This window comes from Amphibalanus amphitrite, unplaced genomic scaffold, assembly GCF_019059575.1.
Source record: "Amphibalanus amphitrite isolate SeventyFive unplaced genomic scaffold, NRLGWU_Aamphi_draft 000623F_arrow, whole genome shotgun sequence".
Classification (NCBI taxonomy): domain Eukaryota; kingdom Metazoa; phylum Arthropoda; class Thecostraca; order Balanomorpha; family Balanidae; genus Amphibalanus; species Amphibalanus amphitrite.
Window position 1 is genome coordinate 114,153 of NW_024882117.1, and position 27,741 is coordinate 141,893.

General features: G+C 54.4%; 1 protein-coding gene across 21 annotated transcripts in view; it reads left to right on the forward strand.

Annotated features, from left to right (window-relative positions):
• Positions 1–805: 805 nt before the first annotated feature.
• The window catches only part of LOC122363479 (tropomodulin-like), a 32,074-nt gene continuing 5,138 nt past the window's right edge, over positions 806–27,741 (forward strand). For 4 of the 21 annotated variants that reach the window (XR_006253377.1, XR_006253378.1, XR_006253376.1 and 1 more), the window contains exons 1-8: positions 1,910–2,062; positions 13,574–13,702; positions 18,437–18,604; positions 19,660–19,783; positions 21,668–21,888; positions 25,610–25,764; positions 26,172–26,268; positions 26,592–26,739. Coding sequence is in view for 12 of the 21 variants with exons in the window: in XM_043332784.1 (XP_043188719.1) it covers positions 13,577–13,702; positions 18,437–18,604; positions 19,660–19,783; positions 21,668–21,888; positions 25,610–25,764; positions 26,172–26,268; positions 26,592–26,739 (1,039 nt within the window). In the remaining 9 variants the exon portion in view is untranslated. Of the gene's footprint in view, positions 1,125–1,847; positions 2,063–2,104; positions 2,363–8,273; positions 8,711–10,370; positions 10,890–13,573; positions 13,703–18,436; positions 18,605–19,659; positions 19,784–21,667; positions 21,889–25,609; positions 25,765–26,171; positions 26,269–26,591; positions 26,740–27,741 lie in introns of those variants that run through there. The other 17 variants (XR_006253372.1, XR_006253370.1, XM_043332772.1 and 14 more) reach the window with 14 other exon arrangements.

Here is a 27,741-nt window from a genome sequence, read left to right on the forward strand (position 1 = left end):
GACCAGGGTGTCAGCGCAATGGCCAGTCAGAGGCGTCTTTAAGGGCGCGGAAGCCCACCTCGGTCGACTGTGGCCGGTGCAACCTAGTCAGGTCGTTTGTGTGAATCTCCGTGTTCTTCCCTCGCCTCAGAGTAGCCGCTCTTCTCCAAATGCCCGAGCCGTTTTCTATGTGTATTTGTCTTGTAGCGAACAGCAGAGTCGAGAAACGAATTGACAATGTCGTTTTTTTTTTTTTTTAATTTTGTCTTCCCGGCATGCCTAAGGCAACCGCCAGGGAAGGGGAAATTACTAAGGCAATGTCGCCGAAAGCCGCGGTCATATGCTGGCCGTCCCTAGTACTACCAATATGCCCGCAGGCGCGGCGAGAGACAAGCTCAACGTATGAGTCACCGTCCGGCTGCCGGGAGAGCCCCTACCGTGACCTTTGTTCACAGGCGTGACGTCACGACAATAGGCTCCTAAACGTACGGGCAGCGGCCGCCTCAGGGGTGCCGCCGTGACCTTTGCACGACACGTTCTATAGCGTATGGCACAGCGGTTACTAGGAAGGTTGAGGCCAGCGGCAGGCCGGTTTACAAATATCAAACAAACTTGACGCGCAATTGACAACAGGTAACAGATTGATTAATAAAGCGGTGACAATATAAATGAAAATGACAATATGAAATGACAAATCGCATAGATGATCCCTACAAGGGAAAACAGCAGGCGCCGCTTGTCAGAGGGCTGCCCTGCCTGTTTTGACAGGCTGCCACCAGAGCCCGGATGCTGTCTCCCTCCGTCCCTCCCCCGGCCCGCTCATTCGTCCCATGCCTGGGCCTGGCGCTCCCCTCGCGGAGCCAGAAATAGTCGCGAGTGACGGCAACGGCACCGCGACGACGGCGACGAGACGCGACGGTCGCAGTCAGTGTCGTCTCGGGCTCCATTCGACTTCACAGCCACGGCCTACCAGCCGCTCCGTGACACCTGACCGGGCGTGACCGAGCACCCACGACCGCCGCCGGACGGCGACCGTGACCTGCAGCTGACCTGTCGTGACCCCAGCGACCCAGCGGGAAACCCGAGCCGACACCATGCCAGGCAGCCGGACTAATTTCTTCGGCGGGGTCAGAGACGACTTCAAGGTATGTTCTGTTCTGTCTAGCTTATATGCAACTCCTGCATCGTAATTCGTAAGGTACCTACCTTCTTAGGTATTACTGATTCATGTTAAGCCATTATGGGCACTAAAACACTGAATTCGAATTCGTGTTGGAGTCAGGTAAGGCGATCGTGTAAGCCGGATCGGTCACTCAATCAAAGCGACATTAGTTATTAGGGCCTGGGCTGTGGGCATCACAATGATCACATCACATTATTGCATTTATCTTTCGGCTTACCTATTCAAGACGATGTAGGTACTCCTCAAGACGATGTACCGCTTCGTACTTTCGTTTGTTTCCATAGGCATACCGTGGCTTCAGGTCCTGGTGGTTTATCCAGTTTATCCAAGGTCCTAAATACGCTAAATACATCCTCGTTTATCCGAGTGTATCCTTTGATCTCGCATCTCGCTTATCTTACGCTATAAGAGCCGTTCACATAGCCCGCAACCCGCAGGCAATCTCAAATTTTAGCCTTTGAAACATACTATAGTACTAAAAATAAAACTAGTAGCCTAGTAGGTTTTATGTAATCTTGGGTTTTATTATTTAGCAGAATTTGTATATCGTATCGTAACAGTGCTAAAGGAAAAGATCAGTCGAAGTTTTTCCAGGAGAGATTTTGTTTTGTGTATGACACAGCTTCCAGGAAATTTACTTTTTTTTGCAAAAGTTCACGAATTTAGAAATAGGTCAGGCGTTAACACTCTAGTATGTACCACCAATATGACGTCATGTCGTGGTTTTGATCTTGGTTTTGATACCAGAAATAGCCAATGTGAACCAGTCTTTGACCACTCCTACTTTTCTCAACGGCGTTCCACCACCGGCCCGCCCACTTTCTTCACATTTACTGATTTAACAGTGTTTGTGATCACTGGCTGCTCCGAACTTTCAAGAGGATCTTAAATATCATCAAGGTAATGTTCTAACGGCTTCAGTACGAACAGCGCAGTCACAAATGTGTTTGTTGTGTGCGTCTCAAATGTCTGCAGCCGCTCATAATTGTCACCATTGCAAATGAATCATTAAATCCTTTGCTCTACCCAATATCAATAGAAAATATACATGAAAATAATTCGAATTGGTCAGATAACAATTGAAGTTAGTGGAGCATCTGGGAGAAATTAAAGTTGTCGGTCGGAAGTCGGACTGGTGGTCTTCGCATCATTGGCTGGACAGAGCTGTTCTGGCATTGTGCTGTCATTGTAAATTTTATGGTAAATAAATTTAGAAAAATGATAAATGTCCTAAATTTAAAATGAAGGACATCATATCCTGCTGGTTCTGTAATTGTATTGGTATTCTGATGCCGTTGTTATAATTTTTGATGCGCTATGACAGCAATGATGCTTCTATGTAATGCTCCTCTATCTTAATTAGCTGGTTGTTATTCTAATTAGGTACTGATTGTATTGTTATGGTCAAGGCTTTGAAGCAAAAGACATGCCATATTTAACCTGCTATAAATCTGGAGTGGCCTCTAACATGGTTAAGTGTTAAAGCAGGAGGAGGGAGTAGAGCAACATATTGAAACAAACAGTCTCATGAACAGCTTACCTTTTGCCAGCACTTTACAAAAAGAAGGAAACTTTTGTGCAACAAAACTGTTGCTTGGGTCACTGATGATTATATTTGGCCTAGTCAAGGTAGGTTTGAGCTTGAGAGTGGCTCAGAATACCCAACCTTCCAACATGAAATTTTGTATCAAGCAACCGTTTTTGGATCAATTCACGTTGCACCTGTAGTAAGATTGCAATGTAGGGTGTCTTTATGGATACTAGGTGTCCAGCCTAGGGAAGTTTGGCAGCCTTCAACGTCTCCTTTTGTGTTCAATGTTTGTTTGACATGTTGCTTTCAGGGAAGAGGTGATGAGCTGGCCCAGTGCTCCACCGTTAGCTCAAGCCCTGGCCAGTTGTCTGACAGGGTACCTGTGAGTTGGTGCACTGGTCTCAAGCATCGAGTCTGAAAATGCAGCCCTCATGCCTGACCCCTCAAGGATAAAACCCTGAAGGCAGGACAGTGGGCCCTCCCCTGAATGCAAGTCAACAGCATCAGATAACCAACCTGTGTGTGGTCAGTGGTGTCACCTTGGTTGTGGTGGAGGTGAAGGCGATCCATGACTTTAAAAAAGTGCACGTTTGTTTATGTGTATTGTGTATGTCTGTGTGAAGTTTTATGGTGAATAGTGATGTGATGACTGTGGTTGTGAAGTCTAATTGGAACATTTGTTGGATGGTGGGATGTGTTGTGTGAAAACTGTCCCTTTGCTGGTGCGATAGCTTTGTATTGAATTCAGAAATATCAGCAATTAAGCCAGCAAATTTTAAGCTCAGTAGGTATCACCCAACATGATACCTTTGCATCCACTAAAATACCCAAAAAGCCCATGCTTATTGACATCCTAAAGACACACTTAGAGTAGTTAGCTGCCAGTCTGTGCGGCGGCAGCTACCCCCTCGGCCCGGTCGCTATCGCGGGTTTCGGGTGTGCCCCGTCCGCCTCTACGGCTCCTCTGGGCGACGCCTATCACGTCTCTCCCGATGTCGTCGGCGACTATCGGGCTGCTATAAACACTGCCGGTCAGTGTCTGTCGGCACTGTGTCCCGTCTCGGCCGGGTCAGGGCGGCAACGATCAGCCCGGTGGACTGCGCGTCGCGCGTCGGTTTCACCGGGCATGCAGTGTACTTCGTCGTGATCTCTGGGCTGCAGGTTATACTGACATGGGATCATCTGCCGTTTCCTTACCCCAAGGAAGTTCTGAGTGCTGAACTACCATGTCGCTATACAATGCGCCCCAGGCAACCTAGGAGGCTGCGACCTAATCCATGACCTCACCACTGACATTGAGCTAGGAATAGCGACCCCCCACCTCTCAGCCCATTTGCCTACGGGATATATGACAATTATCCTCACGGCTCGCGGCAGAACTCTCCCCAGACGTGATCCATCCGTTCCATATAGGACCGAACTGTGCTCCAAGAGCTGCAAAGCCGCAAAGGACTAGGCAGCAAGCAGCAAAGGACTAGGCAGAGCTGCAAGGCCGAGCTTCACCGGGCCGGCGGTAGAGCTGCACTGGCCAAAGCTGCATGCACCGAGCTGGCCGCCCGGCTCGCACAGAAATAACCCGTCTCGGCCGCGGCGGTCGCTGTCGGCGGCACCGGCGCGCCGGTGGGCTGCCCGATCCGCCCCCAGCGCGGGGTTGGAGGGTCTGTCGGTGTTCCTGGCGGCCAATCGAGCCGGGTACCACTGAGCCGAACTGTCAGCGAGAGGCGGTGATCGTGTGACACAGCGGGTCCCTGGCGGCCGGCGGGTGCGGACAGGGCCTGGTGGCGTCGACTGTCGATTGATTTGGATTTGAAGAGAGGAGGGGCAGATTGGTCCATAATGAGCTGCTCGAAAGCGGTATTGCTCATGGCTACCGCTTTAGTATTGTCACTGGAAGACAAATATTAGACTCATTATACGATCGAATGTGTGGAACCGCCTCCATTCAGTGTTTATAGTCCGATGCTACTGGGACCGCCAGTCTCTATTAGCCGCTTCATTTCTTGGAAACGTGTGGCGTTCGTTGTGCATCTCTCACCCGATGTTTATAATACGAGCGATTGGTAATCTATCGTGGCCGTCAGATCTGACGTATCATGATGTAATTTAGGATTCCAGACCGCGTCAACCGTATTTTTCCAAGTGACAGCATGCATAGTTCTGTTTTTATAAGACTGACCCATAGTGCTGTCGCATTTTTCATGGATCTGCCCATTCGTTATTCCATCTGTCTCAGCTAAAAGATCTCTCCTCTACCACTTATTTTACAAACTTTATTTATGGTTTTATTGTGTTATTAAATTTTCAAATGCCAAAGATCCTGGGTGAACTGTGCTCAATTGCTCCCCTGTCTTTCATAAATATGACATTACACTGTGTCATATTTCTTGGCTAGCCATGGTATCGATTTCTGTTTGAGCGACGCCGCAATGGTATTATGATTAACTCGCACAAAACTGCATTATGCAAAAAAATTTCAACGAGCAAGGACGAAGAAGTCAATGACATGTTTGGTTAACCTGATTCCTAAAGGACAAAAACATATTTTTTGGGTGAAACTTGTTGTCACTTTCACCGTCGGACAAGTGAGAATATCTCTTAGAAACTTTCTTATTGCGTCCTTATCATTTGATGCGTTGTATTCTTTTCGTATCAATGGAACTAAAGCACAGCTGGCTGTATCACCTTTGAATTGTGGATGCAGGTAGTCAAATGCTCTTGATTGCAACAGGCTTGAGGCTGCTTTGCTTATCATTACGCGGCTGGTTGAAGCACAAAGGATGTTCCTTGACAGTTTGTGAGAGTGACGACCGTCTATTTCGCTTGCGGCTCGTCCCCGGCCATTCACTTGGATTATTGGCTGTGACACAAATGGCTAGTATCAAGTCATCACTTTCCGATATGTGTACTTGTCTCGGACTATTGTAATGTCTAGCCTATCCCAGGCTCTTTCTCTCGTTAACCGGCGTGGGAAGCATCCGACCCTTGTCCATTTGGCCCTCCCATTTCTCCATGAGGCCTTCGCTGACCCAAAAGCCCAGCCTCCCTGACCCTTGGCCCCGACCGACCGCTGTGTATTGTTTCTGCGACCCTGCTAATGAGGTCCGGGCCTTGAATACGCGGCAACAAGTTACGTGACGTCTGTGGACTGATATATTAGGATGACGTCACTCCACAGCTGAAGGTGCTGTGTAACGTCATACCACGAACGGACGGTGTAGTCGATGCCCCATCCGCCCGCCTCTGAAGTGCCCATGGCACGGCGATAGCTCCCTCCGTTCAGTGGGACTGGGTTGGGCTGCAGCACTTCAGTACCGCCGCACGCTGTGTGTAGCGTCTGGGTGAGCAGACTCCATATAGGCCGTGCGATATTGTCTCTGCTGCGTGGGAGCCTCTGTGGGGTGGGTGAGATATAGGTGACCGCGACCTGGGTCAACGTGCGGTTACCGTAAGGTCCGGCCTTGTCGGCTCCGATCACTGTGTGGGTCAGTCGCACTGCGAGTCGGTGGAACTGTGAGTCAGTGACACTGTGAGTCAATCGTACCGTCGGGGTCAGCGGCACTTTGAGTCGGTGGGATCAATATTACTTTACTAATAGGTGGGACTGTGAGTCAGTGGGACTGTGAGTCAGTTGCATTGTCTGGGTAGGTCGAAATGCGAGTCGGTCACGCCGTCTGTGTCAGTCAGTGTCCTGGGACCGGGTCGTCGCGGTTGAGTCGTCCCAGCGGGCGGCCAGTAACCGGCCGATACCCACCGCTCGGACCCCGGTGCTGACCGCGCCGGCAACTGGCACAATTGAACTCGGACGGGCTGAACGACCGAGCTGCAGAGAGAGTGGCAGAGAGACGGCTCTGATGCCGACAGTGATACGAGCGCCGGGTCTGACCTCGCTGCAACTCGTGACCCTCGGCCGCTCTCACCTGTCATTGGCTGCACTGCGTCCACGGTACCGCCCTCGAGATGACGTGGGCTGGTCAGTACTCTCCCACCGATCGTGACAACGCGGACTTGTCCTCCGGTGACCTCTTGTCTTCCTTCCCCGCTCTCCCCGCCCTCTCCCGGTGACCCGTACGAGCTTTGTTTGTTGATCCAGCGTCGCCTCGTCGAGGGACCGTCCCCACTCAGTGGCCCTGTCGTACGGTGGTGGTGGCGTGGCGCCGGTAAACGCTCCTCCGTCTCCCGCCGTGACTGGCTTTTCCCGTCACTGTAGAGCTCCCTGTATGCCTGTATGTGTTTTCTTTTATGGGCGTGACACCCAGTAGCTGGTGTGAGGACTTCGGAGACGTTAGTAATCTTGGATGAAGGAGATGATTGAGAAACTGTCATAGTCTTGTTTTGTTTGTTTTGTTGGGTTAGGTCCTTTCGGTCTGACAAGACCATTGCAGAGCCGGAAGGATGATAGGAATTAGGGGGAGACATTGGTCTGAGCAGGCACCCTAGTGAGTCGCCGGGGCTGAGCCCGTCCAGAGGACAGGCCACCCAGCCCCAAGGCACTCACTGCACCCGGCTACGGGGTGCGCTCCCTCAGGAGCAGCGGTGCCGCTCCAAGGGAGCAGCCCGCATGGGATAAAGTTGCCTGTCCAGCCCGGAGGGGGGTTGCGGCGTGGAGGAGAAGGATTTCAGTATCCTGAGGATAGAAGCACGGAACGGTGCTGTCATAGTCCATAAAATTCACTGTTAAGGTCTTCGTTCTGATGACTTTGAGATGAGTTTTGGCTTTTACCGCACGTCAGAGTGTATTTTACTCTACTCAACCGTCTCTCTCGCCTTCCGGCGGCCGCTGTGCGTGAGTCCGCCACCGGACATGGCCGGGCCGCGCTCCAGGGGCAGTTCTGGTCCACTGACGTCAGCACCGTCCGATGACGTCATCTGACGTACGTCACCGCGCTGCGTGACGGCCGCCGGTGCCGCCGGCCGACCTGTCAGCGTCTCCAGCACGAGCTGAAGGTGACATGCCGCAGGGCAGCGTTGCCAGCGGTGGCTGCAGTGGGATTGCGGCCCTCTCACACAGCGCGGCGGCGACCACAGCCCTCTCACAGCCCGTACCGCGGCACTCAGCGTCCTTCACCCTTCCCTGGCTGTTGTGCGCGCGCGCCCCGGCGCCGCCGTTTTTCTGACTGTTTTGCGGCGTCGAGAGTGCTGTTTGCGGCCGGTCGTGTGCCCGCCGCTGCAGGCCAGTCCAAGGCCGTCGTGCGCCGGCGGTCGGCGATCGCGGCACTGATATCCAGATTCCAATATCCTGTGCCTATGGTCGGAAACTCATATTTGGTCGTATGACTCTCTTTGTTGCCTCCGTTTGATTCGTTTTACTCGCACAGCTTTGGTTTTGTCTGATCTATCGGTCGCTTCTCGGGCGCTTAGTTGAGGGGTGAGACGCTCCGCTGCGCAGGTCACATCTGCTCCGCTGCACGGGTCACATCCGCTCCCTCTTCATCCCGAGGTCAGGCCGCGGGGCCGGAGCTGCAGAAGGCGACCCGCCGGGTGCCGCTCTCGGCGACCTTGGCCGCGGCTCGGTACTGCTCGGGCCTTACCGAGCGGCCGCCGGGCCCGCGACCACTGACCTACATTGGCCGCCGGCAGACAAGGAGCCGAGAGCAACCCCGGCGGGTCGACTGAGACGCTCGTGCACGGCAGCGCTCCTTACTACCGTCAGACACCTGTTTAGGGGTGTGCCCGGCTGCCGGACCGGCGCGGGGTCGCTATTGATTGAGGGGACCGACGGGCCGGCGCCGGCGAGTCGGCAGCACGGTGACCCCCGCCACTATTGACCGGCACTTTCTCCGGCGGCGCTCAGCCGGCGGTGCGGTGCTTACGGCGGCCAGTGTGTGTGGGTGCAGCAGCAGCGGCGGCGGCGGCGACCGGGCGTCCGGTGTGGACCGTGCAGCGGCGGAGGGCCGCCAGTCTCCGATCGAGAGTCCGCCGAGCCGCCAGTGCCGACCAGCGAGTGCCGGAACGAGCGCTGAGGAGCGCGTGTCGCAGCCATGGCTACCAGCTCGGAGGCCGGCGCCACGCCGAAGCGGGTATGTAGGCGCTGCCGGTACGGCACGGTGCCCGTGTGCAGTGTGCGTGCAGTGTGCCGGTGACCCGAGCCCCCGGCGTGGCGTGCCGTCATGCCGTGCGCACGCCAGGGCGCGCGCGGTGTCGGTGACTGCTATCCTGTTCATCAGAGTGCGTCGTCACGCTCCACGGCTACTATGTCCGCTAGCCACGCCCACGCGACTGTGCAGCCACGCCCACGTCAGTGGGTGGTCCAATGTGTGGGTACTGGGTCCCCGTCCCTTTCCGCTGCGCTCAGTGCGTTGAGTCGCCCGTTCCTACCACCCATCGTGCTGAGCTAATCATGCCTCAATACGATTACTCCATTACTGGTCTATCACAGCATCATGATCGCGGTGTCTAGGTTTTTCAAGCTACGCTATCCTGTATCGTACCGTTGACTTTTTGAACCTCCCCGTATCACCGACTGCCTGTTTTGGTGGCCCACCCAGCGGGGTGTTGTCGTCACGTGCCACGCCCACCGACCAGCCGACGCTGACCGATCGCTGGGCCGGCGGCGGTCGGTTAGTAACAGCGCGCCACCGATCCATCCTGACGTACCCGCTCGACGGTTGTACGCCTATGTCCCGACGGATACCCGTGTGAAGGCAGATGACCAAATATGGCATACTGGTGACGTAACTCAGCCGGAAGGTTGTGGATGGGACAGCGCGGCGTCGTTTGAGCTGGCATCAGGTGGGGTAAGGGCGCGTGGCAGTGCCGCCGGCGGTAGCGGCAGCGACTGAGGGTGATCCATTATTTATGGGGAGGTGTTTTCCAGGCTGCTTACATGCTGAATCGGTCCACACGAGGCAGGTGCTTGGTGTGGTACTGGTGGCTGTATAGTGTACTGTACTGTACATACATGTCAGGGGTAGGAGGTGGGTTTTGTCTTGTAGGAAGCTGGAAGGTGTGTGTCAGGTGTTGGATAGTGTTCGAGAGTGGCTGTCGATTGTCTGATCATGTCTGTCGCGTGTCTGAGGGTTTGTGTCAGATGTCCGAGGGTTTGTTTCAGGTGTCTTATGGCGTCTGTCTGGTCTGTGTCATGCGTACCTGTCAGGTGTCTGATGGGTGGCGTCTGTCAGGTTTGTGTCAGGTGTCTGAGGGTCCCTCCGTTCGGGTAATACCGTCGGGCGAGTGTTTGGGCGGTAGCAGTACGGTGTTGTGGTAGCGGATTTGTTGGTTGTTTCAGGCGGCGTTTGTTTCCACTGGCCTCTCTGGTGACCTGTCGGTCTATTTGTGGGCGGTTCCGGCCGCACTGTTTGCAGTGTGCTGCGCACTTGGGATTTTGTAATACTCTTGTGTGTAGAGGGGGATGGGTGTTTTCCAGCGTGTATAATGACATTGTTTCCAATCTACCACCCCATCTGACCGTGGCCAGGACCGGTTGGTTGCCAGCCGGTGCCGGCCGTGCTGAATGACCGCCTGTCGGGCGTACACGGCGCACCAGCCGCGCCGTCTCACACCCCGTGCCGCTCGCGGCCGGTGCCAGCGCCGACCCGGCTCCCGTCTGGCACCCGCTGCCGTCGGAGCCGACGATTGGGCGTCGGTATCGGCGCGGCGGGTGCCAGCGCCGCTCCAGGCCGGTGCCGTCCAGTCAGTGTGCCCCGCCGCGTGCAGCTGACCGGTCCCGTGCGCGCACAGTGAGAGAGCGGAGCCTGGAGACGGCGCGACGTCAGACCGAGAGACGGAGTGCTGTCTACGGAAGGAGCGACCGACGGGAGGACTGGTGGATAGCAGAAGTGAGCAGTGTGCTACGGCCAACAGCAAGTACAACGCAATAGACAAACTCAACGAAAAAAAAACAGACGGGAGAGTGCGAGCGCCGAGCTGCTGAGGGTTCACCATCCACCGCCGTGCCGGCGATAGTCAAACAGGCAGACAGACAGACAGACAGACACAGACACACACGCGATGGAGGCGGCGACAGAGGAGCGGCTGAGCGCCGACCCGGAGCCGGAGCCGGAGCCGCGGCTGGTGACCGAACATCCGGACAACCCGGAGGACTATGACGCCAGCGTCGAGCAGAAGGTGGAAACGCGTGAGGAGCACGGCACTGAGACCGACTCCGAGGGCGACGAGTACGAGACGCTCACCACCATCACACGCACACTGCGCAAGACCACCTACCGGCCCAAGCACAGTGACGCCGTCTGGACTGAGGTGAACGCGGGTGGTGTATCGCGGCGTGCAGTGGTGATGCTAACCTGGGCAGAGTGCGCCTGGTGGGCGGCAGGACCAGCCGGCGGGCGGCGGTCTGTGCTGGGGGACAGCGGTGTACCCGCCGTCCTCACAGCACGGGTCGCCGGCGCCGGGCGGGCTGGCTGATCACCGGGTGTGCTCGCCGGATGTTGCGTGCCGTCGGACATTTTACCGGTTCAGCCAGACTCTTTGACTGACTCGAGTGGCTCTCTTTGTCCTTCTCTATTGTCTTTCAACACTGTTTCTCGTTTGACTCTTCGCGATCCGTTCTAACGTTGCATCTGTGTGTTACTCATCAATGGTGTTTGGCCAGAAGAGCTGTTCTGCCATTCACTTGTCTAATTACCAGCGCTGTTCTTCGTTTTCCGCCTCGCAGTTTTTATCGCTCACTCTTCGCTCGTATTCGTCAACATTTTTTTTCAGGCGACTGGGGCCAATTTTTGTGGCTCCATTTGTGGATTCATTTTTTTCAACTGTCTACAACTTTTGCACTACACTCTTGACTACTCACTTCTTACTAAAGCAAAACACATTTTCTTCTCTTACATTGATGTCCTCGTGTTTATCGTACATTGTATGCTGTTTTTCCACACACTCTCTTCGTATCGTTCTCCTAAAACCACCATTTTTAAGCTGTGGCCGCAACTGCCGTTCTTTTTATGAATGTCTTGCTTTCTTGCCTTTTGTCTCGTGCTTTGTCGCTATCTGTGGCGCTCTGATCTTTTATCTGTCTGCCTCTGTCTGTCTCTGTTTCATCCCTCTCTTCACACTCACTGTCATGTGCCACGTTTGACCGTCCCCGCTCCCGCTCTAACTGACCTGACCTGGACCGGCCGCGCCGTCTGCTCTCCGTTTATATGTCCGTCTGTTTGTATGTGTGCACTGCGTACCGTGTTTGAGGGCGCGTTTGCGGCGCGCTGCTTCTCTGACCTCGCCACTAACCCACTGGGCGGCGGCGGCGGTTCCGGTGCCCCGGCGGCGGCGGTGGATTGTTTACCGTTGTGCGCCAGTTGGCCGGCGCCGCTGGACCACCGTCGTCGTCTGGCCACCGCTCACCGCTCGCCTAATAACGGCCGCCTTTCGCCTAACAGCGGCAGGAGCCAGTCTGGGAAACTCAGGAACAGTCATTGGGCCGAAATTTTGATGGATATGATGTTGCCCGCGGGGTTACTCGACACGCCAATCGAGTTTGGGAAAGCCCATGCTGCTCAAACACTGGGGGCTGTGCTTTATTTTGATTTGCAAAATTGTTTGCGTTCTGGGCTAATTGGTCGTTACGCCTGTCATCGTCTTCTTCAAAATAAACAGTTCCTCCAGGTAAACATAAGTCATGGTGCAAATTATTACGCGATTCAGCTCACATCATGCATTTACATTTTGCGGTCAGACTTACCTAATTAAACGGGCATAGCTCGCAGTTCGGATGCGCCTCGGAAAGGCAGTGGGCCACTTTCCTTGTTAGCGTACGATTGAGTATACTGAGTCTAAAACTGGTCCGCGGGATCGATCGCCATGCCCCATTTACGACCACGAGCAGCTATTTTCTGATAATGTATCCACTATCCAGTCATGGAAACTGTCTGATGTCTTGGTACTACCGTCTTACCTATAAGGTGGTACATCGCGAGGCTTCGGCTAATTCGTGAAACACGGTATATCACGTCGACTTCCCAATGTGCTTCCGAACCAAATCAGTGCGTTGTTTTGCCAGCACACATAGTAAGTAAGTCGTTTTGTGGCTCATTGTCTACATATGACTGCTGCGCGAATGATCAGCCAGCAAATGATCAGCAAGGGCTCTTTTTTGTGACAACTGCCTAAGTTGTGTCGCTGGGTACGACAAATATTCTTTCAGAGCTCCCGGAGCTGCCACTGAGTAGCGTTACGGGGCCCAGACTATAAAGCTTGTGCGTTTCGCTCGCAACTACTGACCTGAACCCAGCTTTAGCTATAACGATTCTCCCGTGCATCTGAATGAGCTGTCCAACCGCACACCCCGCCGTGATTTGTGTCGTTGCAGTGAAGGACTAACGCTGACGACTGATATGCTTGTAACCACTGTCATGTTTGCAACTGACCAACTGTCATGCTTGTAACTGATCACTGTCGTCAAGCCATGTCACTGATTACCGGTCATTTAGTCATTCATCCGTGGTTTCCCACCGACCAGAGCCCATCGTGGCATTATCTTGTCAGTGTGGTGAGTTGTATTATTCAGCTGACGTTAGATGTTTGAGAACAGAACCCTGTTCCTAAGCTCCTTGCTGTGTCAAATTTACCATTAAGCTCTCAAGTACTCTCCTTTGTGTGGCTGGTCCAGTCAGTCTGCTGCTGACCCAACTTCCCCCCCCCCCCCCTCCTCCGCCCGGCGTCTATTGTACTGGCGGTAATCAGATCCAACCGATCCTACCAGCATTCCTGCGACCCACACGCGCAGCCTTTGTGGCCACCTGTTCGCATTTCCTCAGAAAATATCCTCGTACGATTTCCTCGACCGCAGCGGTTTTGCTTTGATGCTGGTGACCAGACTATGCTGCGAATGCAGGCCATTTGATTGAACCCTGTCCGTATCCCACTCGCCCTGTATGACGTCACCCGTTCCCTGGATGAGGTCACACTCGCTGACGTCACTCTCTCGGCTACAGGACATGAACGCCAATAAGAAGTTGTACGGGAAGGACCTGAGCGAGTATGAGAACATGGACCTGGACGAGCTGTTGGACCAGCTCACACCGGAGGAGGTGGACATCCTTACCAGGGACGTCGATCCGGACGTGAGTAATGACGGGGGATGGAGGGAGGAGGGTTGATGGTGGGGGAATGGAGGGATAGTGGGTGATGACGGGGAAAAAAGGGAGTTTGGGTAATGATGGGGAAATGGAAGCTGGGCGATGATGGGGTAATCGAGAGTTTGGGAAATAATGGGAAACTTGAGAGTTTGGGTAATTACTTAGGCATGGAGAGGGTTACACTGGATTTTTGGTGAGATTAGGATGTCGCTCAGTAGCTTGTAGAGAAGGGAGCTGCTCTCATTTTTACCTTAAATCAGTAGGTTATTCTGTTGCTACAAGGGTGTATGAGGAATCCTGCGTTTGAGATGCATTTTATTTACATGTGCTTTCAACGTCCAACTTTATTCCATCGTGAAACCCTCTGCCCGACGCGTCAACTATTGTCTGTCTACTATTGAACTTTGCACCCCGATATCATTGGTACTGTTTTATTATGTCACCACCAAAGGTCGCCGCAATCGGCTATCTCACGATTAGACGACACCGCCCCGGCCTCCTCAAATACCCTTGCTCAAACAGACCACCGTCTGTCTGTCTGTCTGGGCGTCCGGCGCTCACGGGAACACCGTCAGATGATGGGGGTCCGGGCGGGATCAAGATTACTTTGGCGGGATGGGGGCCACCTCCTGAGAATCAGACCGGGCGGGGGGCGGGGCGTCTGTCTGCCCACGCAGGGGAGGGGATTGTCGGCACATGTCGTCTGCGGTCGGTGTCACGTCAGGCCGCGACGGAAGCGACGGACCACACTGGCGGCCGGCCAGCCAGGTCATTTGGTCGCACCCCGGGGCACTGACCGGGTGCTCTGTAATCACAGAGGGGGGGGGGGGTACTTCCGACACCTGGGGGGGGAGGGGGAGATTGAGACATGAGGTCTGGACGAGGAAGGCTAATCGTTGGAACTGGGTGGGATTAGTTAGAGGGATGCATGATGGAGAACTGTTACTGGACAATGACTTTGGTCAAGAGGCAGCAACGTATTGCTAGGGTTTGTTATTCTATCGATTTTGTCACAACGTTTTGAAAATAGTGCTTAAATGATGCAAATATCGAGTGATGATAGTAAACGCGAAGGCTATTAAAGCTAAATGCCGTGATCAACTGCAAAGTGTGGCGCATTTAAATTGATCACTGCGCTTCTTTTGCGGAGATTGCGTTGCTAATGATCCGGTGTTGCTACAGTCGCTGTTTCGCCGTTATCGATAGAAACTGTGCCAAATCGATGTCTGTCGAGGATGTGGCCCCGTTGAGAGTCTAAAGCCACTGGGCAACGATTACTCTAGAGCCCGAGCATGACCTCACATGGTTTTGTTTCTTATTCGGGTTGGTGTGCTATCGGTCGTTGAGGGACTGATAGTGGCAGCTGATCCGCTGATACTCGTTCGGCTATCAGCACGGGTTACAACTAACAACAGCTGCAACGAAACTGCAAAGACCTTGTACTACCCTATACATGTTGATATGCGCTGAATGCGCGGATATGCGCTGAATGCGCGGACTTAAACACATGCGTTTGTGCTCCCACTTTGCAGTTGGTTCATCAGTCATTGCCTCATTCAGATCCATTCAATAGGCGTAACATCATCCTTGTTTTGCCCATTGAATTTTACCAAAATTATTTTCAGTTTGTGCTCACTGGTCGATTTGTCATGACCTCTAGGTGAAAGGCAATGCCATCACTTGAAAGTATTAGCGGCTAGCCTCTTGTGCATTGTGCAAGAACCGCGTCTTATAGGTGCTAATCGCTCTGTGATCTTCTGAAGTGAGCGACTCTCTGTAGAGCGATGCTGTCACTTAGCGCGAAATGCCGGCGCCTCTACGGCTTTTGGCGGCCTGAGCTCACCGCACCGGTGGCGAATTGGGCTGTGGTGGTCTCTGAAGCTGCTCTCAATCTCGTCGTTACGGGATGTTGCGGTGGCAGAGTGACTCTGGAACATTTGGCCTTTCTCTGAGTTCTGACGACCCTGACGCTTGGATCATCGGGAACATATCTGAGGGATCGAATCGAGTTTTTGTGCTGGTTAGTCGGTAAAGGTAAATGATGTGTGGCTGTGGTGTGCTCTGCATCTCGCCTAGTTATGAATTATTTTGTCGTGTTTGGCGATTATGTTTTTTTTTTTTTGCAATATCGGTCTTGCATTGGTTGAGTTTCGTCCACCCAGTCATTCCTGCTCATCTAGCGGAAAGGTTGCTTCCCTGACGGGTGGAATGTTCAGGATTTGGAATCGTTTTTATCTTATTTCTAACAGCTTTTCATCGTTTATATCCTCGTTCTCACTTCTCTGGTTACGGTTTAGAAAAGAAATTATGACATTTCTTGAGTTTGTAACGAAACTAACGGAAGGGCAGGAGGCAAATAAAAGAACAGTTATTCGCACTTTGTCATGAGCTGATGATGTCAACTGTTGACACCGCGCACGGATGACTTTTGTGAGTGGTAACGTCAGCACATGGGCGGAACTCGGAATCGTCATTCCGTGTCAGTGGAGTAAATCGCGTACTCTACCTGCCACGGGTGAAATTAATAGCTAGATGGAGCTAGAAGAGCTAGTCTAAGACGGAGCTGATGGTCAGACACACGGAGACAGCCTAGGTGATAGATGACCCCCTGCACTGCTGCTTCACTACCAACTGGTCGTGGCTCTTCCCAATCAGACCACAAAAACTGGTTGCCGCCGTGTGACCGCATTTAGTGCGGCTGGCGGGTGGGGGCGGCTGCGGCTGCGTTCGGCACCGGTCACTGACCTAACTGCCCCCGTGTGTACCTAGTGTCAGTCGGCTCGGCGCTGCTGGCGGCCGGCAGAGACGAGCGCCTCACTAACGACGCCTTTGAACCGGGCCCGTCCCTACAGCCGAGAGATGGCTGACCTTCACCTCGGCACCACCGCCGGCTGCGGGCATTATATTTAGCCGTGCCGTTGTTTCTGGCAGTGTGTCCGCTCTCTCAGCTGTAACGGCTGCTGGAGCGGCCCGGGCGGGGCGGGCTCCCGGCGCACCCGGCCGCACGCAGAACTTGCTCTGTGCGGCCGCGCCTGCCGGTGGGTCTCCCTTATCGGGCGGGACCTGTCGATGGCTGTGACGGCTTTACGGCCGCCGCCGGAACTGGCAGAGGTCGGATCTGCGATACGGTCGGGCGGTGGCCGGTCCGGACGGCGATATGGCGGCTTGTGGGCAGTGGGGCTGAAGTTTGTAAAGGCGGTGACGGAGGCACCGGCGCTGGCGGTAGGCTTCCGCTGACGCTGCTGCGCATGGCTCAGGGTCGTTGAGTGTAGAACTAGATACTACATACAGCTTTGATCTGAAGATATTGTTATCAGACTATTACGATAGAAAGAGTTTTTGATCAACGGACCACACCGAAAAAGTGGCGTTATGTATTATGTAATGCCCGAGTCAAAAGCTCTAGTTTTTTTTTTGCAGCTCAACTTATTTGTTTAGTTTCTTTGTTGTCCCTTATGATGTTCTGGTATATTGAGAAGTTTGTGCCTGGTCATTGTGGCCCTCTGTTTTGTCCAACGCAGTGTTCCGTCGCTCGGTCGGCTGTCGTATACCGCTGTTCTCACGGTCGGTCTCGGCCGATGAACAGGCCGTATACGGTTCATTACCTCCCCGCTGCGCCGGGCCCGTTACCGTCCGTGAGCGGCACTCGGTGACAGCTGCTGTCCGATCGTGACCGCCCCGGGGACCGGCGGCGGCTCCTCAGTCGAGTGGTGACTCAGTGACCCACCCACACACGGGTCCGTCGCTCCTGGGTACAGACAAAAGTCGACCCGAGGCTGATTCAGCGGAGACTGACCCACTGGTCTGTAGGGTCGGTACTTGATCAATGGTTGTTCAGGGACACGGCCAATGCCTGTCTCCCCCCGTGAATGCTAAAGCGGGACACAAATGATGAAATCTAATAACATTTTTGGGGGGAAGGAAAAAGAAACCTATAGGGGAAGTGCGTTTGTCGTTCATCAAGACCCTCACTACAAAGCTCTCGCTATCAATCTCTCTTGCCGTCCGCCGCGACATTCACCCCGGGGCAATGTTACGAGAGCCCCGCCGCTGGCGGCCGCTGGCGGCTCCCGCCGTCCTCTGCGGTTTCTGTGGTGGCCGAGTGTTGCGGCACCGTCTCCATTCTCCTAACCGCCGCTATTTACCGGTCTCCGGTACCGCGTCCGTCGACCGTCTGTTGTGGCTATCGTTCGCGGCCAACCGAGTGTCTCCACTCGCGATGATAATAGCCGGGGATGTTGGGAGTGGGACACTGGGACAGGAGACGCAGAGACAAGGAGATGACGTGTCGTATGGGATCGGTCCGACCGAGCGGGTGGGGTGGGAACACAGGGAGGCGGGCGATGGGGACGGGGAGGGGTGAGGGCTAATGGCAAGGGTCAACGAGGTATGGCATCACGACGATATGAGTGGGTTTCGGCGGATGACTCATGCGCCACGTAAAAACATTTGGACATGCTTCTGGCCTATATTTAGAAAACACTCTTATGATGGTTGGATACTGTTCTTGACTTTTTTTCACAGACAAAAGCCCTCACCAGAAGCCACCTTCCTTCGCCGTTACGCAGTGAAAATTATCGGCGTTGTCCGTTTGGCGTGCCTCGAACACTCCAGTACAACATTTCAGCCCCCCTTGAATGACCTGACGTGACCTCCCACCCCTGTGATGACCTGATGTAACCCTTCGGGGATGACCTGACGTGACCTCCTACCCCTCAGGATGACCTGATGCCGCCCAGCCAGCGGACCTCGTACCGCTGTGAGAAGGATCCCACCGGCCCGCTCAACAGGAAGCGGCTCATTGAACACATTCAGCAGCAGGCTCTGAACGAGCCCGACCGGCCCGAGATGGTGCCCTACCAGCAGGGCGTGGTCAGAGGCAAAAAGGTGAGCTGCCATCCCACCTGACCTGACCTGACCTGAACTGACCCGACCCGAGATGGTGCCGTACCAACAGGGCGTGGTCAAAGGCAAAAAGGTGAGATACCGTCTGACCTGAGCTGACCTGACCTGAACCGGCTGAACCTAAGAAGGCCCCCTACCAGCATGGCTTGATCAGGGGAAAATGGTGAGCTGAGAGCTCCCACCTGGCGTTCCCTGCTCTACTCTTCCATTCTCTGCGGTTTCCCTTCTTTTTCTCCCGTCTCTCCTCTCCTCTCCTCTCCTCTCCTCCCATCTCCTCTCCTCTCCCCTCCTCATCCCACCCCACCCCACCGGTAACCTCCATAAGACGGTATATTCGAACCGGTGACCCAGACCGTCGTCTCAGCACCGCCACTCTTCCTCGCTCGCTGCACGCTCCGTTAGCTACGACGGCGTACGAGTGTTTGTTGTCAGACGGTGTCACAGTTCTGCCGCCTCCTTTGTATGTTAATATCAGCACGGCCGAAAGTCCCGCCGCTGATGGCTGATGTCATGGGAGACCGGCTGGTGTGACGACGTAATGTTAGTGTGACGCCGTGATGCCATTGTGATGATGTGCTGTCATTGTGACGCAGCGTTGCAAAGTGATGCCGTTTTGCCATTGTGACGATATGCTGCCATTGTGACGCCAGGCTACCCGTTTGACGTTGCGCTGACAGTCTTGTGGCGTGGCTGAGCAATGAGCATAGGTCTATGGTTTGCCTCATCAAAGTATCGGCAGTGTTCCCTCAAGGCTTTAAACGAATTGCGCGTCTGGTGTTTCATGTTTCGCCGGTGAATTTGTGTTGATGGAACTTTGTCTTGTTGCTGCGTATTGTCCCTTTCCGGCCAAACTTCTGATGGCGCCGGTCTAACCCGTCTGATCCGCTGCCCCTCCCTCACCACTCTGACTCGCTCCCTTTCCACCCTCAGTGGATCCCACCGGCCCTCTCAAACCCCTCTGACCCGCCCCCTGTCCACCCCCAGTGGATCCCGCCTCCCATTCTAACTCGTCTGACCCGCCGCCTCTCCACCCGCAGTGGATCCCGCCGCCGCCGCCGCTGGCCGAACAGCGCCTGGAAGAGGAGATCGCCCTCGACCTCGGCGACGAGTACGAATCGGCCCTGGGCGAGGCCAACGAAAACGAACTGGTCGACCTGGCAGGTGAGGCTCGGGACGACACACGCGCTGACACTCAATCGCCTTGGGGTGATGGAGAGTACAGACGCTAATGTAGTATTACATTGATGGATACTGACGTAAGGACCGGTTTAGTAGTCAAGAGTGACGTCGTTTGTGGTTAGTTTCTCATTTGGTGACGCGTGTTGCATGCTGGCACGCCATCATCTACGCTGATGGAACCAGCGTGTCCATGGTCCAATACGCTTCACATTAGGAAGATGTATTGCAGAGGTAAGGCATCCATACCGGCGGTCTGTTTTCGAAGCTGGGACTTGAGCCAGCTTACAACTGCCGATGCGTCAGTGGCTTCAGACACAGCCTCCTCCAACCTTGAACATCACACAGAACATTGGCGCCTCACGGGCCCAGAGTACCCCGAACGACTTTGTTTTCTTGCTCTGCCGTGTGGCCTGAGCCCCTGATAGCTGGACCCCTAGCGCACGTCACGTGTCGACTACACGTACTGGTGCGTGTTTGGCGGCTATCCAGACAGTGCGGCGTGCGTTTGCGGTCGGCTGTTTTAGCCGCTGGACTTGTGTGCGTTGTTGCTGGGGTTCTGGGGGAGGGGAGGGGGAGGTGCACGTGACTGGGATGTGTGGGGATGGCAGTGGAGGGTGACTGAAGGTTTTGCTGTCAGAGGGTTGTACCGTATGGATTGCTGCTTTTTCTGGCTGAGTTATTGTTCCCGTTCGTTTTGTGGACGTTCATTGGTAAGGGCAAGTATCTATATTGCTGATCCTCTCAGCATTATTGAATGAAATCTGACTTCTGCGATATATGCAGAAGTATTCAAAGTCTATTCCATTTTACTGCTCCTTTGATGGCATATCCTTTTTAGGTTTACGGCCTCGAGCTAGCCGGTATTTTTAATCCCGCGGAAAATTCAGAGGGCGATGCGATATTACATAACATTCCAAGCGCTGGTCCGTGTTGCCGTTTCCGCCATCCCCTGGCCGGCTGCCACCGTATAAGCATGGTTGGTGGAAATTCTACCTTGTCCGACAAGACCGGCACACGTTATCGGGGACGTGACAGACATAGGATCCTCCGCGGACTGATAGGGTTGATCGTGGTCGGCCCGCGGGTGCTTGGAGTGGCGGGAACTGGGACGATGGCCCGGGCAACTGTTGGGCCGCTGACAGGGTCGAGAGACACAGGGTTGAATTACGCTTTGGCTAGGGATGGAAGAGATTCGGACATCCTGTACTGAAAAGAGACTAGGTCGATTTGTAGTTTTAACGTATTCCCTGGAGAAAGGCAATTCGCAATTCCATTTCAGCTATGACGCTACGAAAATTGAACTTCAAAAACGAAATCATCAATTTTCATTCAAGAAGGACATCAGCGAAATGGGTCGCCAGCCTTGGCTTCGCTTGCTCACTTGCCAAAGTGATCTTTAGCTTGCAGCTGGCCATATTTCAGTGACAGTGCAGATGTCACTACCCGCGGGGCCCTGATCGTCGCACCGAGAACATTTGTATGCGCTGTGTGAAGGTCATGTCGATCTTCGATTGGCTCCGGGAATTCTGAGGGTAGTGGCCGGTGACAGGGCACCGGATGATTGGCTCAGCTCGTCGTGATTCAATGTTTACTTCATTTTGTCGGTGTTCAACACACAATGATGTGAAGATGTTCCAATGTGTATGGCAACAGATCTATCTAATATGCGCTTGCCTCTCTCTCTCTCTCTCTCTCTCTCTCTCTCTCTCTCTCTCTCTCTCTCTCTCTCTCTCTCTCTCTCTCTCTCTCTCTCTCTCTCTCTCTCTCTCTCTCTCTCCTCTCTCTCTCTCTCTCTCTCTCTCTCTTCTCTCCCTCGATCTTATCTCCCCCAGCTGTCTGACGTTTCCCCCCTCCCCCTTTCGACAGCGATCCTGGGCTTCCACTCGATGATGAACCAGGACCAGTACCACGCCTCGCTGCTCGGAAAGCGGATCGAATCGGACGTCGGATGGGCGGGCATCACGCGCGCCACCCGGCCCAAGCCGATGGCGCCCGAGCCGCCCAACATGACCGACCCGGAGCAGTCCATCGAGCGGCTGCGCCAGGACGACCCTGACCTGCAGATGCTCAACCTCAACAATATCAAGGTACTGTGCGGCTTGGATCGGGTCGGGGTCGAAGAGCTGGGTGGTGCGGTCTACAGTTTGAGAGGTTCGGTTATGTTTTAGGATTTTGAGAGGTTAAAGTTTCATGGTTATGTATGGGAGTCTCATGCTTATCTATAATCTATGAGTCTCATGTTTGGGGTTTCAGTATTTTATGGCCCCTGTCCCATCCTTGGTGGTCACAGGTGGATCGCTGGGTCGGATGGGAAACAAAGTCAGCGTCGACTGCGGCTGAAACCTTTTGTTTGCAGCTGTTCCCGAGCTGACGATCGGGGTAACATTGAGCACGTGTTTGGCGCGTGTGAGCCGAGCTCTGATCTGTTAGTTGGCTTCCTGCCCCGACCGTATTGACTTTCCGAATGGCCTCTTTCTGTGAACGCGTTAGAGCCTTTTCAAACACTGACGCAAAAAGGTGAAACAAAGAAAGTGGGCTTAGTCGGCACGGGCTTCAGAGTCGGATAGTAGGAATTTATGTGTTTTGGGTGGTGATTGAACCCGTCGTCGACGGGAAAACCGACGACGTGTAAAATGTTTGTCCAAACACTCATCAATGAGGTCATGTGTATTATCGGGCGGTACTAAAGTATTAACGCCTTCATAGCTCACACAAACCTCCATCTTGGCACCGTCTTGCGCAGTATCTTCCTCCTACACCCTGGCAGGTGCCGCAGTTGGCTCCAGCGACCTGGCACCCCACCCACGTCGGCTAACTGTTCTACAGACCCTGGTGCTGGTCTGGTGACAGACTCTACCGCTTTCGGACCCTCGGGCTGCAGAGTTAGCAACTAACTCCTAACTCGTCCTGATCCTAGGCCGGCCTGGCACCCCCCCCCCCCCCTCTGAGTTATCTCTGACGCCGGAGCGGCTTTGGTACTCCCTTCTGAACTCTTCCGGACCGTGGAGCGAGTCTGGCACTCCCTTCAGAGTTACCTCAGGCCTGTCCGGCCTTCCGCCGCGGAGCTAGTGGTGTTTACCCTGCATGTGGAGGCCGCCGGACGCTATTTTTACCGCGGTAGTTTCCATGAAACGGCCGCCCACACACGCGGTGGGCGCTATTTTGGCGACGGTGCACCTCCAGTGCGTAGTCAGCGCTGCATCCGTGGCCCTGGCCCAGGCCTCGGCCCTGTGTGGCCCCAGCCCACAGACACTGGACAGTCCCTGACGGGTGCTCTGCGACTCCCTGGCGGTCACGGGTCAAGGCACAGCGACCCTGTAAAGCTGTGCTGAAAAACGCGTGCAGCCCACTCATAATGGTTGTGCCATTATAAATATTTTAATAGAGCTCAGTATTCTTCTGTTGCCTGCTGACGGCGGAGAAGTTATGTAAGATACAGTTTTTTCTATCAACGGCTTGATGTTGGTTTTAGGTTAGATTGCACTGGATTCATTTGTAGTCAGTTCTTTTACATAAGTTCCCACAGTATAGTCATCTGTTTCTTTTGGCTTCCTCACCCATGTGCGTCGTGTGCTGAGAAATAATACCGGCTTGTTCAGAACACAGAGGTTATTAACCCCCGGTTGGCTCAGCCCTGGGCTCAGCGTCACCCCGGCTCCTGCACGCGACCAAAGATGGTAGTGGGCCTCAGGTGCGGCTGAACTGACCCCGTTCAGGGTCACGGGGTCACCGAGTGACCCTGACCGAGGTCACAGGTTCAGCGAGTGACCCTAACCAAGGTCACGGGGTCGCCCAGTGACCCTGGCAGTCGCCGGTCGTCACTCGTGCGCCGCGACCTTGGTGCCGTGTAGAGGCTCTCGGAGAGGCGCTGTCATAAGACGGAGTGGGCGACGAACGACTAAATCACCCCGCTGTGAGAGGGCAGACCGAGCTGCCAACACAAGCAGCGTCGGCGACGCGACGTCAGAAGGTGACGCCAGGTGACGCCAGGTGACCTCAGGACGTGACCTCAGGTGAAGCTAGATGAGCTCAGCTGACTCCTGGGTCCGCCGGGTGAAATCAAGCAATGCGAGGTGTCACCTAACGCTAAGTGAAGTCCGGTGACGCTAGGTGTCGCCCGTTGAGCCAGACGATGTGAGATGGCGCCAGGTGAAGCCATGTTGAACTAGGCGAAGTCAGGCGCCGTCAGGTGAATCCAAATTCCAAGTGATGTCGGGTGAATCCAGGTGAAGTCCGATGACGCCGGGTGACGCCGCGCGACTCCAGCACCTCTCGGTGTTGGCGGCGACGTCTGGCGAGGTGCCGGGAACGACCCCGCGGTCTCAGCCGTGAAGTCGTCCCGCTGAGTGATTGTGTTGACCCTGGACCAGACGAGATGAACTGCGCCGTCCGCGCTGGATTGGCCGCGAGCTCTGACCCAGCCGACCTCACCAGCAGTCAGCCCTGCCAAGGTGCGTGACACTGCGTGCGGCGCAGGACGGTCAGAAGGTGTCCCTGAGGTCGCAGTACGGCCTGGGGCGGATTCAGCGCTGGCAGCCTTGACTTATGGCCTCAGGTGGTCCGACCCGGCCGGTCGGCTGGCAGCGTCCGGGTCGGGTCGGTCGGCAAATATAGCGCTCCGCCGCCGCCGCGGACCCGCCGACTAATGGTTCAGTGATGGTCCGTCCAGCACCGGACAGTGGACAGGGTGCGTTGTGGAGCTGTTTGGGGGAGGGTTAGTGGCAGAGGGCTGGCAGCCAGTGGTGAGGTCTTTGTAGCCTTTGATACTGCCCCGACAGGGACATGACTGTTACATACCTGGTGGAGAACAGAACCAGCGCGGATCACAGCGTCGCTGGACCATCGCGCTGACAACATTTCGGGCAGTATGGTGGAACATAATATACGGACTAATGTTGGACTCTCGGTTGGGAACGATCTCGAATGCGGTTTATTTCAGCTTATCTAAATCTGCAATCGACCTTTATGCATATCGAAGATGCTTATTGGCTCCAGCTGGTAGTGTCCTGTCGATTCTTACCCCTTCTCTCATTGTCCCCAGCCCCTGCCCCTGCCACATTTGAACTTGCTTAGCTCTCCGGCGATAAACGGAGTCATTCAGGCTATGCTCATCTGCAATACATAATACATATGTTTCGAAACGATGGCCGCGAATCGTTCCTAGCGGGATGATTAAAAGCCGGGAGTTATCGATCACTACCTGTCATACACAGCCGTGACGTTTCAGCTGTGCCCCGTACCACTCGTTCTGACCGATCGGTACACCTGTGAGTCGCGCGAGCTGCCGTAGTCACCTGTATTCCGGACGGTAGCTATATGCCGGGGCACTATGCTGCCGTTCGGCGGGGCCGCTCCCTCTCGGCCAAATAAGGCTGCCCGGGGGCCGACCGGCAGGACTGGCCGCGGGCCAGGCGCCCCTCCCGGCTCTCCCCTCCCCCGCCCTCTCTCCCTGCAGCGGCCGCCGTGGGGTGGCCAAGTTTACCGGCGCGCCGCGCCCGCTGGCTGGCAGTGGGTGAACGGAGCGCCTGCTGGTACAGAGAGACTGGATATTAACGGATGTTGACTGGATATGGTCTGGGTAGAGTTTTCTGGCGCGTCTTACGCATTGTGGAAGGGTAGATCTATCATTATGACCATTGACCACCAGTAGGTACTGAGACTGATCAGTTTCATTGATCGATGAACATTATCCCAACCTGTCGAAATCTCCCACTCCCCCCTCTCTTTCTCTCTCTCCCTCTCTCTTTCTCTTTCTCTCTCCCTCTCTCCGTGGTCTGACCCACCGTCTCCCCCTCTCTGTATCCACAGAACATGTCTGATGAGCAGATTGAGCGGCTGTGCGACGCGGCTGCGTCCAACACCCGTCTGGAGAACCTCTACATGTCCAACACGGGCCTGAGTGACCGGCACGGGGAGCACCTGGTGGCGCTCATCGAGAAAAACAATACCATCAAGGAGATCAGGTGCGCGCGAGAGGCCGGCATGGGGCACGGGATACATCATGGTGCTTAGACATAGGCGGCGGAACGGGGAGGGCACCGGGGCACCGTGCCCCCCTTTGATTTTGGCATTTTAACATTAGCCCTATAGGCGTTGCATGGAAAGAATGGGACCAAAAGTCGGCAGTGCGCCCCCCCCCCTTAATTGAAGGGGTTCCGCCGTTTCTGTGCTTAGAACCATCTGAGCGCCTTAGGTGTTCGTATGTTTTCGGTGGGAATATTTCATAGCTTGTCGAGCGTGCGCTGTGTTATCTTTATTAATCTGTAATCCAGCGGTAGCTGGATGATTTTGGATTTGTTGACAGATGTGGAGATAGGATTTTGTCGCTGATTGCAGTATATTACTGACATGATGTGCCCTGCGTTCTCAGTATCGAGTCCAACTTCATCAGTCCTGCTATGATTGCGCGGCTAGTAAAGGCGTTGCTCAAGAATAAAACTGTTGAGGCCTTCCGAGCTGCCAACCAGGTCAGTCATTTTACAGTCGAGCTCAGTTGCCGAGCGAAACCATGCCACCGGTGTGTTTGTTTAAAAGGGTTCGAGACAGAGTTTTACTGCCAGTTCAAGGGCCTTTGCATAGCGTCTAAAGCTGAAACATTTTCAAACTGTGAAGTGTGAGTTTTATACTACCTTGACGCACATTATTTTTGGAATATCAAAATAACACCATTGCGAACAAATGGTGATAGCGGGCTTTTGCATATTGTCGGGTGTGTACATTGTATTTTTGTAACAGCACAACTGTAAATCAGGCGGCATGGAGAGTGACATCCTTCCCACTTGGTTTGCAGCGATCTCAGGTGCTGGGTAATAAGATCGAGATGGAGATCACCAAGTACGTGGAGGACAACCCCACCATCCTGCAGATGGGTCTGCACTTTGAGTTCAACGACGCCCGGGCGCGCGTCTCGGCGCAGCTACAGAAGAACCGCGACAGGTGTAAGTTACCGCCCCGTCCCGCCGACGGTGGACATTGGACAGGCTGACAAATAGGCCGAATCGGCTCGAAGTGACCTAACAGTGCCTCAACACCGGTGCATTCCATAAAGCAACTTTTTGTGATTTGCCTTTTGATTTACGTGAGTATTTTAACATCAATAAAATGTTGCGTACGGACGTAACTAGTCTTTCACTCACTGTACAAATTAATGCTCTAAAATTATTGTAAAATAATTTGTAAGCTTTCAATATAGCTACTGCCCCACAGACTCATTGTTCAGGTAAGGTGCGTTCCAGCCTCGCTCCGTGCCCCGACCCAGCCCGTGGTTTAGTTGCTGCTGCGCGCGCACCGCCGTCACCTGTAGCCCGTTGAACCCTGGTGTGCGCTGTGTGCCGTGTGCCGTGACCAGAAGACCGCAGAAACCCGCGCAGGGCGGGGTAGTGTATATAGCTGCACGATGACCCGTTTCCAGGTCTGGGGCTGCCGTCGGCTGGAGGCTGCGCTGTTTTTGGTGTTGTGAAATGGGTGTCGGCTGAAGTCCAGTGGTGTTTCTCGGAGCAGTGTGTGGTGTGGGATGACGTAATGATTTAGGGATGTGTAGTTACCATCTGGCATATTGCTGAATGTCCAAGCTGGTGTGCAATGTATATACCCTGTTGTGTTTCATGGGTTGAAGCACAGAAGTTATAAGCCCTGCTGTTTTTGATGAGTTGATATTGTATATGAGCTGTCGAGATAGTCATCGGTGGTGTCTAGACCGAACATTGCTAGTATTTAGTTATCGTGGGTTCATTTTAGTCTTGTAGCTGAGTTGACCTGTATCAGCAGTCGTCCGGTCCAACCTGTGTGCTGTCCAGGTGTTCTGTAACTGAGGGAAGCTGTGTGAGGGGGTGGGTGTGAGAGAAGTGGTCCGTAGTCCTCTCCGGGCCTCGGCCGGCGCCCCGTCCTCGGCCCCGCAGCGGCCGGCCCGTGAGCAGGCGCCGTCTCTCCGCAGTGCGCGT